Here is a 14653-nt window from a genome sequence, read left to right as displayed (position 1 = left end):
GGAATTCATATTCTTTGGGTCTTTCCTGCCTCAGCAGTCCGCCTGCTGTATTTTTTCACCTGAAGACGATTGCTCGTGCTGCGATCAAAACGCCGTGATTTTCTTTTAAATTATCTTTCTATCTGCGTGACTTTACCGAAAGACCCAGAGTAATGACGGCTGTTGCTCTACATCTGCGTTCTTCGTTGCAAGGCCCCTGACGTGCAGCCCCCGACAAACCCCCCAAATGGTTTCAAATGTGTGTGGGCCCTCACACCGGTGATGTCTTATCGGCGAAAGTGGGCCCCGCTCTGGAAAGTAGTGAAGAGAAAACACTTTGCACGACATCAACATTAGCCATACGAAGAACAAGCTCCCAAATGTGAGACCGGCGGTGGTGATTTTATTGAAATGAAGTGTTCACGACTGCCAATCTCGCGCCCTCGTGTGGGCTGAAGGGTTTACGTGAGAACTCACCACACATTTTGTCAATAACAGTGTGTGTAGCCTGAATAGGGGGGGAAAAAACATACCGGGCGACGTTTCGGGCAATTTCCCTTCCACAATGACTGTTGCCTCCTCTATTTCGATCTATCAGCAACGCCGCAAAATATATTCCGTTATAAATTGTATCCTGCTTACAGCAGAATGGCATCCACAGCTGAGACTACTACTATACGTTGAGTCTCATCAGCAGTCAGGCCCACGACGTTTCGGGCAATGGCCCTTTCAAAAATGTGCACCCACGGTGCCCATTCAGCACAGAATGGGCAACGTGGGTGCAGATTTTTTGAAGTTGTAGGGGATGACCCAATGAGCATCACTTTCTAATTTTTTTTAATCCATTCACTGGAGGAAATGTTGTTGCATCCAACTTTTGATGTAAGCCAGCGCAGACTGTATCTCTGCATATAAATACAATTTGTAATTCTTGATTGCTTTGGGTCAAGCCAAATTACGATCTGGACACGTTGCTTTGTCACGGAACTCTCCTCCATCCGGAATTAAGTGGCCAATCCTCAGACGAAATTGATTTTATTTTGAAAACGTAATGAGTCACAATTAGTGGTGAAAGCCTACTATAGAATTATAAATCGTAATATTGGCTGCAAAAACCCCTGGGTGTTAAGTTAAAAGTCATTTGAATAGTTTTAATCCCTAAAACTATCGGCTTTCCGGGTCAATTAAAATAACATCCAAGCAGCATTAATTTGTACAAGTCTCGACGGGTCACAGAGGCAGTCATATGCAGTTCGCCGCGGTCCCTGAGGCTGCAGTCTGTTGGGTCGTCTCTCCCACCCCTGAGCCGCGGGTGCGATATTCGCCGCGGTCCCCGAGCTCGGCCCTGTTGGAGCTGGGCGCAGTCCGCGGAATCTCAGCGGAGACCCGCGGACCAAGAGGCCAGGGACCAGGGCCGAGAGACCAGGGCCTAGGGCGCAGAGACCAGGGCCCAGAGACCAGGGCCCAGAGACCAGAGACCAGGGACAAGAGACCAGAGACCAGGGACTAGAGAGGAGGGCCAGAGACCAGGGCCAGAGATCAACACTGAGACCAGGGACTAGAGACCAGGGACTAGAGACCAGGGCCAGAGATCAACACTGAGACCAGGGACTAGAGACCAGGGACTAGAGACCAGGGACTAGAGACCAGGTACTAGAGACCAGGGCCAGAGATCAACACTGACATCAGAGACCGACACCCAGACCAGAGAGACCAGGAGCCGCCCGACCGGACGAGAGAGCAGAGAGAGAGCTCAAGAGTGGGTAACCCGAGACCAGAGATTAACACCGAGCACCAGGACTCAAGGCCCAGCGCCAGAGGTTACCACTGAGATTTTGGAGCCGAGACCAGAGGTCAACACGGGGACCCGACCGGCACAAGGATCAGAGATTACGACCGCGACCGGACAGGCGCCAGAGATCAACACTGCGACGAGGATCAGATACAGAGAGAAGTCGGCACCAGCAGCTGAGCTTAGACATCAGAACCAGATACCGAACTAAGGAACCGGGAGTTCGACAGCACGGCGCTTATCGGCGATTCACGACCCGGCGGCGTCAGATACAGACAACGGGATCGGGGAGACTGAGACATCGTTGTTAGTCACCTGGAATCTGGGACCGGTATCAGAATCGTATCGGGGTGGGGAGGTGGTGGGGTGCGTGGCAGTGGTCGCGAGTAGGACTCGGGAGGCGACCAAGAAGCGGGCGGTTCGCTTGGACCAGAACCCGAATCGGGTCCGGGATCGGTGCGAGAGGCTTCACCCGCGGCGTCTGGGGGCGCCTTGATGAGACGGTGATTTATCACCACCACTACCACCACCACTACCCCCACTACCACCACTACCACCCCCACTACCACCAATACCACCCCCACTACCACTACTACCACCACTACCACCACCACTACCACCCCCACTACCACCACTATCACCACCACTACCACCACCACCCCCACTACCACCACTACCACCCCCACTACCACCAATACCACCCCCACTACCACCACTACCACCACTACTACCACCACCACCCCCACTACCACCACTACCACCCCCACTACCACCAATACCACCCCCACTACTACCACCACTACCACCCCCACTACCCCCACTACCACCACCACTACCACCCCCACTACTACCACCACTACCACCAACACTACCACCATGACCACCACTACTGCCACCACTACCACCACTACCACCACCACTACTACCACTATTACCACCACTACTACCACCACCACCCCCACTACCACCACTACTACCACCACCACTACTACCACCACCACTACTACCACCACTACCACCACCACTACTACCACCACCACTACCACCCTCACTACCACCACTACCACCACCACTACTACCACCACTACCACCACCACTACTACTACCACCACTACCACCACCACTACTACCACCACTACCACCCCCACTACTACCAACACTACCACCACCACTATCACCACCACCACTACCACCACCACTACCACCACCACTACTACTACCAACACTACCACCACTACTACCACCACCACCACTACCACCACTACTACCACCACCACTACCACCACCACTACCACTACTACCACTACTCCGATCAGCAGGGTTGGCTTACGATACCGTGCGAAATAAGTTCAACACACACGTACATTACGGTACGGTACATTAAGTACGTTACGTACATTACGTACATTACGGTACGTTACGTACATTACGGTACGTTAGGTACATTACGTACATTACGTACCGTTACGTACGTTACGTACATTACGTACCAGTCGTCTCACGGGCTGCTTATAGCGTTATCGCGAATTTACGATCGTGACGGGGGGTTGGGGGTGAAGAGTGGCGAGATTCCATTGGCGAGGTGGTGATGGTGAACGCGAGGTGGTGATGGTGAACGCGAGGTGATGATGGTGAACGCGAGGTGATGATGGTGAACACGAGGTGATGGTGAACGCGAGGTGATGATGGTGAACGCGAGGTGATGATGGTAAACGCGAGGTGATGATGGTGAACGCGAGGTGATGATGGTGAACGCGAGGTGATGATGGTGAACGCGAGGTGGTGATGGTGAACGCGAGGTGGTGATGGTGAACGCGAGGTGGTGATGGTGAACGCGAGATGATGATGGTGAACGCGAGGCGGTGATGGTGAACGCGAGGCGGTGATGGTGAACGCGAGGCGGTGATGGTGAACGCGAGGCGGTGATGGTGAACGCGAGGCGGTGATGGTGAACGCGAGATGATGATGGTGAACGCGAGGTGGTGATGGTGAACGCGAGGCGGTGATGGTGAACGCGAGGTGGTGATGGTGAATTTGGGTCGTTAAGAATACGTCTATTTTATATACATATAATACGTCTTACTTTTGAAAGCGGTACACTATATACATAACACGACGTGTAAATGATTCGGCTAAGGTGGTGATGGATGGGTACGTGCCGGGGTGTGATGAGTCTGTGATTAGTTAAGCGATGGGTGAGTGGTGAGGTGTAAGGTGAGAATCTGAGTGTGTGAGTTGTGATGTGATAATAAAGGTTGAGATGAGTGTTGCTGCTGATGGTGAGCGGTAAAGTGAGAATGTGAGTGGGTGAGTTGTGACGCGAGAATAAGGTTGAGATTAGTGTTGTTGCTGATGGTGAGTGGTGAGTGGTGAGGTGAGAGTGTGAGTGGGTGAGTTGTGATGTGATAATAAAGGTTGAGATTAGTGTTGCTGCTGATGGTGAGTGGTGAGGTGTAAGGTGAGAGTGTGAGTGGGTGAGTTGTGATGTGATAATAAAGGTTGACATTAGTGTTGCTGCTGATGGTGAGTGGTGAGGTGTAAGGTGAGAGTGTGAGTGGGTGAGTTGTGATGTGATAATAAAGATTCAGATGAGTGTTGCTGCTGATGGTGAGTGGTGAGGTGTAAGGTGAGTGGGTGAGTTGTCATGTGAGAATAAAGATTCAGATGAGTGTTGTTGCTGATGGTGAGTGGTGAGGTGCGGTGGATCGGTAATTTCGCGAGACGAGTTGTCATGTCAGTAAATACGTATATAGAGAGTGTGAGATGATATTGTTGATATGCAGTCATGAAGTAATGATTGGAAACTGAGTAATGAAATGTGATGCGTGAGTGAATATTTGGTGATGATGGGTGTGTGATGGAGTTGAGTGAAGTGATGAGGCATAATTGTAATTAACAGGAAACTGCCTGGGAACCAAATTGGGTAATTTTCACGAGACGTAAGTCTGTTACTTTGGACCTTGGCTGGAGAATTACAGCATAATCTGTTCACCAATGCAATTTAATCGTATTTTTGTACAGGCAAATTGAGATTTCAGTTCCATATGGCGTACAGCCGTTTCAATACGAGCAATTTTTTTTATTTTGTCAATTTGTTTGTGTTTCTCCCTTGTGATAGGACTTTGTAGGACAACGTTACGATTAATAAGCGGCACGGGGTGACCAAGAAGGTCTCAATTTGCCTGTAATAAGTTAGCCACTGATAAGAGGTTTACAGGTAAGTTATAAAGAGTGGGTACCACACTTTAACTTTCCGTTGATGCAAATGTCACGGCAGTGGTTATTGGTGTGCCAAGTGCCCTTGTTCCACAGGTGTCCTTTATGAATGAAGAATGGTAGTGTTTGATAAGATGTTGATCTGGCAAGCTGGTCGGCTGATGAGTTGACTGGCTGGTGAGTTGGTAAGCCGGTATATTTCGTGCTTTTGTTGGTAAGCTGCTGAGTTCTTGAGGTTTGCATACTCCCAGCTTTGCAGGCTCACTTGATTCGTGTGGTCAATGGCTGTGATTTATTAACATGACGATAAGCTTCGGGTATATGTGAGCTGGCCTTGACTTTGTGGTAAGCGAGCGCTCGGCTTGAAATTCGGGTGTCAGCCACCCGTGACGATTTAAACCAGGTTCTCAAGTGCAGTAAGTTCTTTATCTGAGCCCAGGCACCAATAATTGCACGCGAAATCGCCCCCCCCCCCCCATCATATTTCTCCAACCACAGAGGTGAAGTTAGGACGTCAGAACGTGCAGAAGCTAGATGGTGGCTTGTTACATCACAGGAATGCGAGGGATCGTGGCAGCACTGGATTGATCAGGGTGGAAGATTTTGTTTTTAAAGTAATTCGGCTTATGTCAGTTGTGACAATTAAGTATTTTGATTTCATTTTCCTGTGATGAACACTATTTCGAGGGATTATAAAAAGTGTCATTAGTGCAGATAAAGATCCATATTTAAAAATGACCTTCAGGGCCATTATATGAGACAGGATGGTGCATTGCTATCGGTGAGAGTTTGCGGGGACCACCTGAATATCCATTCCATGTCAAGTAACGTTGAAAAACGTCGATTCTTGCACGCGCAGTTTGACGCCGGCGTCGACATCGATCGGTGCGTCAATACGCCCCCGTGTGTGTGTGTGTGCGCGAGTCACATACAGTGCGAGTAGGACTTTGATCTCCGTCGTGTGCGTCGGTGGAGGTGAGTGTGGTCTCTGGGCACCCCACGGATATGGAATGGCTGGCGACCTCCCGTGTCCACAGCAAGGTCCCTCGCCACGGCCACACCACGGAAGCTTGAACCACCAGCAGTACCGCCGTCACTGTTAGTTGGGAACGTGTTAAAGAGATCGCAGAGTTAGAGAGCACCAGTGAGTGTGTGCTGCCAGTGGTAGTGAGTAGTGGTAACTTACACCAGTTATCGTGAATACCAGTGAGTGTGCGATACCAGCGTTGGTGAGTACTGGTAACTTACACCTGTCATAGTATGAGTGACTGGGATGCCAGTTATTGTGTGGTACCACGGTTAGTGTGTACCAGTGACTGTGTGATTGCGGTGGTTGTGGATGTGCCAGTCACTGCCACGGGAGCAGCAGCAGAGAAGTAGCGGCCTCTCGCCAAGCGAAGGTTGACTCGGCGTTTTGACATGATAACGATACCTGTAAACAATCCTGCTCTTGCGACCGCTCGATCATATGCAGACCCGGCTGAAATGACGCCATGGTGGTCACCTATCCTGACGGCATCCAGGCCGCCAACCCCGCGTGGCTACCACGCACCCCGACGAGATCGGCCGCAATCTCTGGGTCAACTACTCACAGGCCGTTGGCCGGCGCCGCCCCAACATCTGTGCCCGTAGGGAGCCCCGTCCTGATTCGCCCGTGACTGCCGACCTCCGTCACCACCACCGCCACCACCGCCGCCGCTCTCCCGGCGAGGGGAGCGCGCGTTCGGCGCAACCGGGGAGGAGGCGGTGGGGGGAGACGCGGCGGAGATGGCGTCCGGCGCTGAGCGGGCTCCCGCGGCGGGCGGTGGAGGAGGAGGCGGCGGCTCGGCGGCGAAGTCGCTGGGCTTCGACTTCCGGTCGTCGGCACGGCTGCAGGACATCGAGAGGCTCATCCACGAGTTCAACAAGCACGACCAGCGCGAGTACGACGATCAGCGCGCCCTCGAGATTCACACAGCCAAGGACTTCATCTTTTCCATGCTGGGTGAGTGAACGGGCGGGCGGGCGGGCGGGCGGGCGGGCGGACGTGCGTGTGCAACCGCGACGACGACGTTCCCTCCAGAAGTAGTGAACAAGGCTCGGTCCTCTCCTACAGTGAGCGAGTCGATGAATGTTGGAACAAAAATCCGTGCAGGTAAGTGGGTGTCTCTCAGCCTTTGCGAATTTTTTTTTCTCATGATGAAAATAGTCGACCCCTGTGTCTAAATAATTTAGTGAGTGTCTTAGGTGCAGCATCCCTGCAATTGCTTGCCCATACCAATGCTGGCAAAAGGACATACACTCTATAGGGGGCTCTAGAGAGCCCCCTATTTAGCCTGCTCTTCCACGCTGGCCAGACGTCTTGGAAGAGATTAGAGGTAACCACACTTCACCCCACCACACACGACCTGCCAGTCACCTTAACTGCGGTGTACCCATTTACACTGCTGCGTGGACAGAGGCGGCGCAGGGGGCGGGATTTAAAAAGCTTGCACCATTGTTTGAACTGCGGCGCCTCGTACATCGCATGCGTGTATGTCGCCTGATGTGACGTGTCGTTGACGTCGAGTGTGCGTCTCGCTGCGGTTGCGGCTGTAAACACCCTCCGAGTGTCTTGCTGTCGATTCATCCGTGTCCCCCCCACCCCGACCGACCCCGGCTGTGCCGTACCACCACCCTCGCGATTCTCCACGCCCCGGCGCAGGCATGGTGCAGAAGCTGGATGGCAAGCTGCCCGTCGCCAACGAGTACCTGCTGCTGTCGGGCAGCGTGCGCGAGGGCGTGGTGGACATGGACGTGGAGCAGCTGGGCGACTTTGCGCGCGGCGCCGACTACGACATGGACTTCACGTTGCTCGTCCCCGCGCTCAAGCTGCACGACCGCAACCAGCCCGTGACGCTCGACATGCGCTGCTCGGCGCCGTGCCACTCGTGGCTCAGCCTGCGCCTCTTCGACGAGGCCACCATCAGCAAGTGGCGCGGCTGCTGCACCACGGTGGAGCACCCCAACGGCGCCACCAACCACTTCTTCTCGCCGCTCAAGGTGGCCGACTGGTTCCACCGCTCCGTGGAGGTCGTGCTCGGTGGGTAAAACACCCCCCTCCGTACGACGCATGCAACTCGTGCGCGCGTCCCGTGCGTGCGCTTGCGTGAGTGTGCGTGGCCCCGTCTCCAGAGCGCTGGGCAGCTGAAAACGCAGCAAGTTGGCACGATAGGGAGCGGCAGCTGGTACATCTGTCAGTCAACCCATAGCACCCGGGGCTGTCCCGTGACCACCTGCCGACAGCAAGAACCTTTTGCACTTCACGTGACGGCGTCCGAGTGCATCTGGCCTGGCACCACCAGTATATTCAGGCTCTCCTGTTTCCTGTATGCCTGTTTCTCAGCCCTCCCGGCGGTACGGCCGTGATGTCGTATGCGTAGGCTTGTGACGGTGGCTCTGGGTTGTGATGGTGAGGTTGTGCTCGTGCTCTCTGCGGCGGCGGCGCCGCGATCGTGACGTCGCCGTCTCTGTGCTTTCGTAAGAGCTGCGCGGCTCTCTGCGACGGTGAATCCGATTGTAACGACGGCTCCCGTCCCTCCATCGCTGGCGCCGTCTCGTCAGGCGAGATGCAGCGGAAGCCTCAGAGGGGAATGCCGCGCGTGGAGCGCGTGGAGCAGAAGGGGACGCTCGTGTCCATGGTGCTGGTCGTGGGCAGCAGCCGCATCCTCTACGACATCGTCCCCGTCGTCTCCTTCAAAGGTGACTCGCGTAGAGTCACTCGGCTACGCAGGCTCGCGTAGAGACAAGCAGATACTCGCAGACAGGCTCGCGTGGAGACACGCAGATACATAGTCGCACAGCTACATAGACTCGCGTAGAGACACGCAGATACTCGCAGAGACACGCAGATAATCACATAAAGACACAGACGCACATTGCGACAGATACTGACATAGAAACGACTCGTACATTTACACAGGGACTCGGAGGCATACAAACAGTCCCTTAGACTTACGCAGAGACCCATAGACTCTCACGGAGACAAATCACTGTCTATATAAATAAATGTGCCCACTGTTTCTGAACAGCATCTTAAGATGCGGTTACATTCAATACAGTATAAAATTATCTCACCAGCTGGCTTGGAGGGGTGAGGTCTTGCGCTCTGACCAGTGTCACGTGACCAACGGATGTTGTAATTCCAGAATTAATTAACATACCCACTTATTTTCCTTAACAGTTTTAATTTTGTCATTACCCCGCTTGCATTCTGTACTCCATGTGTGTCTCTCTCTCTTTCCCTGTGTAATTCCAAGCATGCATTTCTCCTTGCTTCTTTGCGCACTTCTCGCTTCTTGTTCCTCGTGTGTTTTTGTCGTAACATCAGTGACCAAGCGCAAGCAGCGTATTGGGGAGCGTAATGTAATGACTGTTCTTCCTCGGTATAATCCGGGCGCAGGCTGGCCGGCCGTGGCGCAGAGCTGGCTCATGGAGAACCACTTCTGGGACGGCAAGATCACGGAGGAGGAGGTGATCGGCGGCTTCTACCTGGTGCCCGCCTCGTCGCCCAGCGGCTGTCGGGACAACGAGTGGCGCCTGTCGTTCGCTCGCAGCGAGGTGCAGATGAAGAAGTGCATCCCGACGCCCTTCATGCAGGCCTTCCAGGCGTGCAAGGCCATCGTGCTGCGCCTGCTGTCCCGCCCGCAGGCCGTGGGGCCCTACCAGCTGCGCTCCGTCGTGCTCTGGGCCTGCGACCGCCTGCCCTCGGGCTTCCTGGGCCAGGAGAGCAACGAGGCGGCGCTGCTGCTGGGCCTGCTGGACGACGTCCTGCACTGCCTCGTCAACAAGTCGTGCCCCAACTACTTCATCCCGCAGTGCAACATGTTCGAGCACTTCACCGACGAGACGGTGCTGCTGCTGGCACGCAAGGTCTCGTCGGTGCGATCGGACCCCGTGGAACACCTCTCGACGGCCGTGGAGCAGGTGAAGGCCGCCAACGCCGTGCGGCTGGAAGCGCACGCGGCGGCTGCCGCCGCGGCCGCGGCCGGCGGCTCTGCCGCCAGCGCCGGCGGAGGCTCGGGCGGCCTGCCGGGATCGCAGTCGGACGGGGCGCTGGCCGACATCCGAGGGCAGGACGACCGACTGGCCAAGAAGCTGCAGCAGCTGGTGACGGAGAACCCCGGCAAGTCCATCTCGGTGTTCATCAACCCGGACGACGTGACTAAGCCGCACTTCCGCATCGACGACAAGTTCTTTTGAGCGACGTCGTACTTTTCGAGCTGGGTTATCAAGAACCCAGTCGCAGCGCTGACGTCTCCCGGGCCGGCATCACGGCCCAAGTCTTAACGACGCCCGGGATTCACAAAGTGGTCTCGCGTCCGAGTACTGTCACCGGGCTTAACTCGCCTTCGTTCCCGGGATGCAACCGGGAGCATTCGGGGTATGATGGGATGTCGTCAGCTTTGTGATGGGGGCAGGTTACGTTCAGAGCCGGCCTGTAATACAGTTATCCAAGTAATTGATCGCGATTTAAATTGTCAGTTCGGTCGCTCCGTTTTGTCAGATATCATGAAAATAGTTGAAAGAAGAAAGAAAAGCTCACCTCTGCTCCCTATGTATGACCCGAGACCGGAGATGATGGGCGGGGCTTGGTGACATCATCATTCGCCACGTCATGCGAGGCGTGGCTTACAGGGGATTCCCACCTTCAAGTGGGTGGCAGGTTCTAGGTGCGGCTGATATAAAAAAATGTTTTAATCATCGACCGCAAAGTAGAGGCGAAATGTCAGTTTGACGAATCGACTTCGTCGTCCAATCGACGCAGCTCTCGGCAAAGTTCCCCCGATCGGTGGCGTCGCCCCCCCCTCGTCACATGACTCCCCGACGCGATGCATTTTCGCTTCGCGCCGGAACCGGCCGCGCGTCGCGATCTTCGGCGGTGGCGTGTGGATGACGTGTCGCCGTGTTGCGCGACGTGCCCCCCCGCGGCAATGCACGAACGACGGCGGCGTTTTAAAAAAAAAAAACGGTTGATAAAGTGTCCTTTCCAGTTCAGTCGGCATGTAATGATTCACTCGTCCCTAGGGACTTGATGAATTATTACGAGTTGGGATCGTGGTTCGAATTAAGAAAAATGTATCTCGGAATTTAAAGTCTTGTTCATATCATTTGTTTTGGTCTCTTCTGTACATTTCTGTCCAGTCTGCCAGCCTAAGTGTAACATTGGAATATCGTTCGCACATACATCTACATAAATCGCACGTCATTGTCGCACTCACGATTAGGTCCGTGTCTCGTGAGCGTCCGGGATGAATTGATGCGTCGTTGCATGCCTACTCTCAATCGACGGATAGGCGGCGCCAGATGAGATTTAACTCGGTCGGGGTGGGGGTGGGGGGAGCGATTCGGAAACACTGGGGCACCAGCAGTGGCTTCGCTGCAGATACAGCGGCAGTAGCAGCAGCAGACGGCGTTTGATTCCGCGTCTACGGTTGTCGCAGCTGTGGTCAAGGCGACATGGGGGAAGAGAGGGTGCCACCGGCCATTGGCTGCTTGCCGGTCATTGCGATGGACGGAGGCGCGCTGCCGAGACCCGGCCATGGCTTGAAGCTCAACCCGCCGCGTACGCGCGACCGGCGCAGCACACCCGCCGTTGGCGACGCTGTCGCGTCGTCGCCACCGTCGCCGCCAGTTGGGAGTGGATGCAGACAGGAGGATTAAGCGACGTTCGATAACCATCGCATGTGGAGCGTGCTTGCATCCGCTGGCCGCTCGCTCAATGTGGCGCCGTAGGTACTCGAGCGGTCGGTCGGAGGCAATCGCTGAACTATAGCAGTTCCGCGAGAGATTTTCGAGAGAGTTGCTGCGTTGAGCACAGAGCCGCGAACACCCACAAGCGCTGCGTCCCGGGTGGTGGGAAGTGAAGATCTCGGTTGGGATCATCGGCACGAGCGAAACGAGCGTCTTGGGCCTTAGAGGACTGCATCTGCAGTGTCTCTTTTACAAGCACAGGACGAAACATTTTATTAAATTCATAAACGCTGTATTATCATTTAAACAAAAAGCACCGTAGGCTAACGTTCTGGGCAATGGCTCTTCTTCTGTCTGTTCTGAGCAAAGCCTCCTGCAACGTTTCTTGTTGCTGGACAGTATTGGTGACGACAACGGCAGGACGTATTGATTGATGTGCGTGCGTGCGTGCGCGCTTTCTGTTGCGAGCCCTGGCTGAGCGAGCGAGCTGTCGAGTGCGAAGGTGATGCAGCTGCACCGGAGCCCGTGGGCTGGCTGGAGGGGTCCAGGCGCCGGGTAACCGAAGGGAGGGCACCCGTGCCGACAGCGCCACACTACGCCGCCGTTGTGAGCGAGAGAGCGTGGCCGGTGCTGCCGGGGTAGTCGGATGGAATCCTGGAAGCTCGCTCGTTTTACCATTCTCGCATAGGTCACGGCACTAGTCCAGGCCAGGTGTCGTCACAAAATGATACGGATTGTTTTGACACTGTTTTTTTTTGGCGGGGTTTTCAGTAAGTGGTGGGGGTTGATCTGGGGTAGTGGTTGGGATTTGTTGTTGCGAGTGGTATTTGTCTGGCGGAGTCGACAACCTGGCCTCTCTAGCCTCTCTGTCACGGCTATCCTTGCCGTGGGCAGGCCCAGCTTGCACAAGGTGACATCGTGCAGCGCGCCCTGGCGCATCTGCAGCCCTCCGGCCGCCCGTCTGGTCTCGTGCGTTGTCTTTTTGTAACCGGTTCGTGCCGGTTGACACGACACGTTTCGTGTATGTATGCGAGTGTGTGTGTGTTTTTTTATATGTAAATAGGGTACCGTAGATGTTTTGAGTAATGCACTATGCTGACTTAATAACGAGCCGCCGAGCTCGCTAAGCTAAGTGTGGGTCTAAACGTTGAGCCGGAGTGCAAGGAGGAGAATGTGGGCGCGCATTGTGAGAGGGCTGCGGAGCAGATGCACCGATCGGACACCGGATTTTTAGCGCTCTGTCTTGTGCGGTCCTTGTGTCATCATGGGAGCGTAAGGGCCCCATCCTGGAAGAGAGGAGATTCAGGAGGGGGGTAGCGGGGCGGGGGGTAACAATCGGACCTAAGGTCAATTATAAGATCCACAGCACTTACAATTACCGCATTCTCTGGAGTATAAGACCCACCTTTTTGCCTGTATTTCAAAGCAAAAGCTGGGCAGGTGGGGGGGGGGGGTGCGTGTCTCTTCGGATAAATCCGGTAGGTGCACGCGTGTATTAAGCGAGATCAGTTTTTTTGCGCAACTCGATTGGCGCCGGGGCCTACAAATTTGGCGTGCGTCTTACTTTGCCGAGGGTCTTATATAATCCGCGATCGCAACCCCTTGCGGATGGCGCAAGCTACGATTGTCATTGACCCCAGGGTCCGAAGCCACGCGCACCCCATACGTCGTTCCTCCCCTCGTGAAGAAGCGCGACTTGGTTTCTATAGCACAGAGTCAAGCGGTGTCTTGATAAGACGCGGGGGGGGGGGGAATGGAGCATTCGAGCAGAAAAAAAAATCTTAACACTGTGTGAACATGCGTTGGGGGTAGGGGGGGGCGGTCACTTGCTCATCCGCACACCTTACACACACACACTCTCACACAGGACATTAGGGCTTTTGCCACATTCGGAGCATTGCAAACATTTCATATTGAAATACATATTTTTGAGGGCCTTATTTACAGCGAAATACCGTCATAACCAGTCTGCTTTGTATTGAGGTGACAATTTCACCCCTTTTCCCGCTGGCACGTTGGAGCCGGGCCAGCGCGCGGGGGGGTGATTTTTCCACCGGATTTTTTTTTTGCCGTGCAGAGCCCAAAGCAAACAGTGATGCTCTGCTGGTCCTCCCCAAGAAGACGTCTGAATTTTTTTAGACCGGGGCCCAAGCAGAGCCAGGGTGCAGGGCTAAGGACGCGTCACCGACACGGCTCGGGGTGGGTGGGGGTGGGGGTTCTGCGGTGGGAAAGCGTGGCGCCTCCAGACGCGCACCAGGCTGGCTTGGCACGGCTCGGGCGTGGCTCGCTCGTACAGCCAAAATAAAAAAAAGAGAGACTGCACGCTCCAGACCGCTGCAGCTACTACCGGTGTGCGGTCTGTTAGGGCTGGGAGTCCGAGCGCAGTGCGGCTGGGGATGAGTGCAGTGACTCGCAAGGGAGAGGAGTGCGGGGGAGTGGTGATTGGGCAGGGAGGGTGATGCAAGGAATTGTGATTGAGCAGGGGGGTTAGGGCAGGGAGGGTGGTGCAGGGAGTGGCGAGTTGAGCAGGGAACTGTGGTTGAGGGAGGTTATAGCAGGCAGTGTGGTCGATCTGGGTTAATTCCGTGTTTCGCCCCGGACTTGAACGCCCCGAATGGCCCGGCTGCCCCCTCCGCTGGAGGTGCGTTTTGTTTGCGCGACGTCGCGATTACCCCGTGCTCTTTTCTGCAGAGAGGAGACTCGATGTAAAACTTCTCTCGTCACAGGTGTGACGTGATCGATAGCGTTGTTGTCGGGTGATCTGCGGGTTTATTTTGTCCGTTGTAATGAATACGTGGAATGTTTTATCGGTCGTCATGATCAGTTGTTTTTTTTTTAAGCCAAAAAGTGTACGAAACAAATAAAATCATCAGTGTAATCAAAAAACGAAGCGTTTCTTCAGATTATGTATGCAAGGGTACTACTGTCAAAAAATAAATTCTGAATTGAAACTTA

General features: G+C 54.5%; 1 protein-coding gene across 2 annotated transcripts; it reads left to right on the top strand.

Annotated features, from left to right (window-relative positions):
- Positions 1-1054: 1054 nt before the first annotated feature.
- On the top strand, positions 1055-14653 carry MB21D2 (Mab-21 domain containing 2). Of its 2 annotated transcripts, none has more exons than XM_032977829.2 (5): positions 1055-2274; positions 6620-6971; positions 7671-8048; positions 8570-8707; positions 9408-14653. In XM_032977829.2, the coding sequence occupies exons 2-5, from the start codon at positions 6755-6757 to the stop codon at positions 10205-10207; spliced, it is 1533 nt and encodes a 510-aa protein (XP_032833720.1). In that variant the 5' UTR covers positions 1055-2274; positions 6620-6754; the 3' UTR covers positions 10208-14653. The 2 variants fall into 2 exon arrangements, with proteins under 2 accessions (XP_032833720.1, XP_075910192.1); XM_076054077.1 differs by lacking the exon at positions 1055-2274 and adding an exon at positions 2295-6216.

This window comes from Petromyzon marinus, chromosome 64, assembly GCF_048934315.1.
Source record: "Petromyzon marinus isolate PM22_M1 ecotype Great Lakes invasive population chromosome 64, UKy_Petmar_22M1.pri1.0, whole genome shotgun sequence".
In the NCBI taxonomy this organism is placed as follows: Eukaryota; Metazoa; Chordata; class Hyperoartia; order Petromyzontiformes; family Petromyzontidae; genus Petromyzon; species Petromyzon marinus.
Note: the sequence above shows the minus strand (reverse complement) of the source record. Positions and strands in the feature narration are given on the sequence as shown.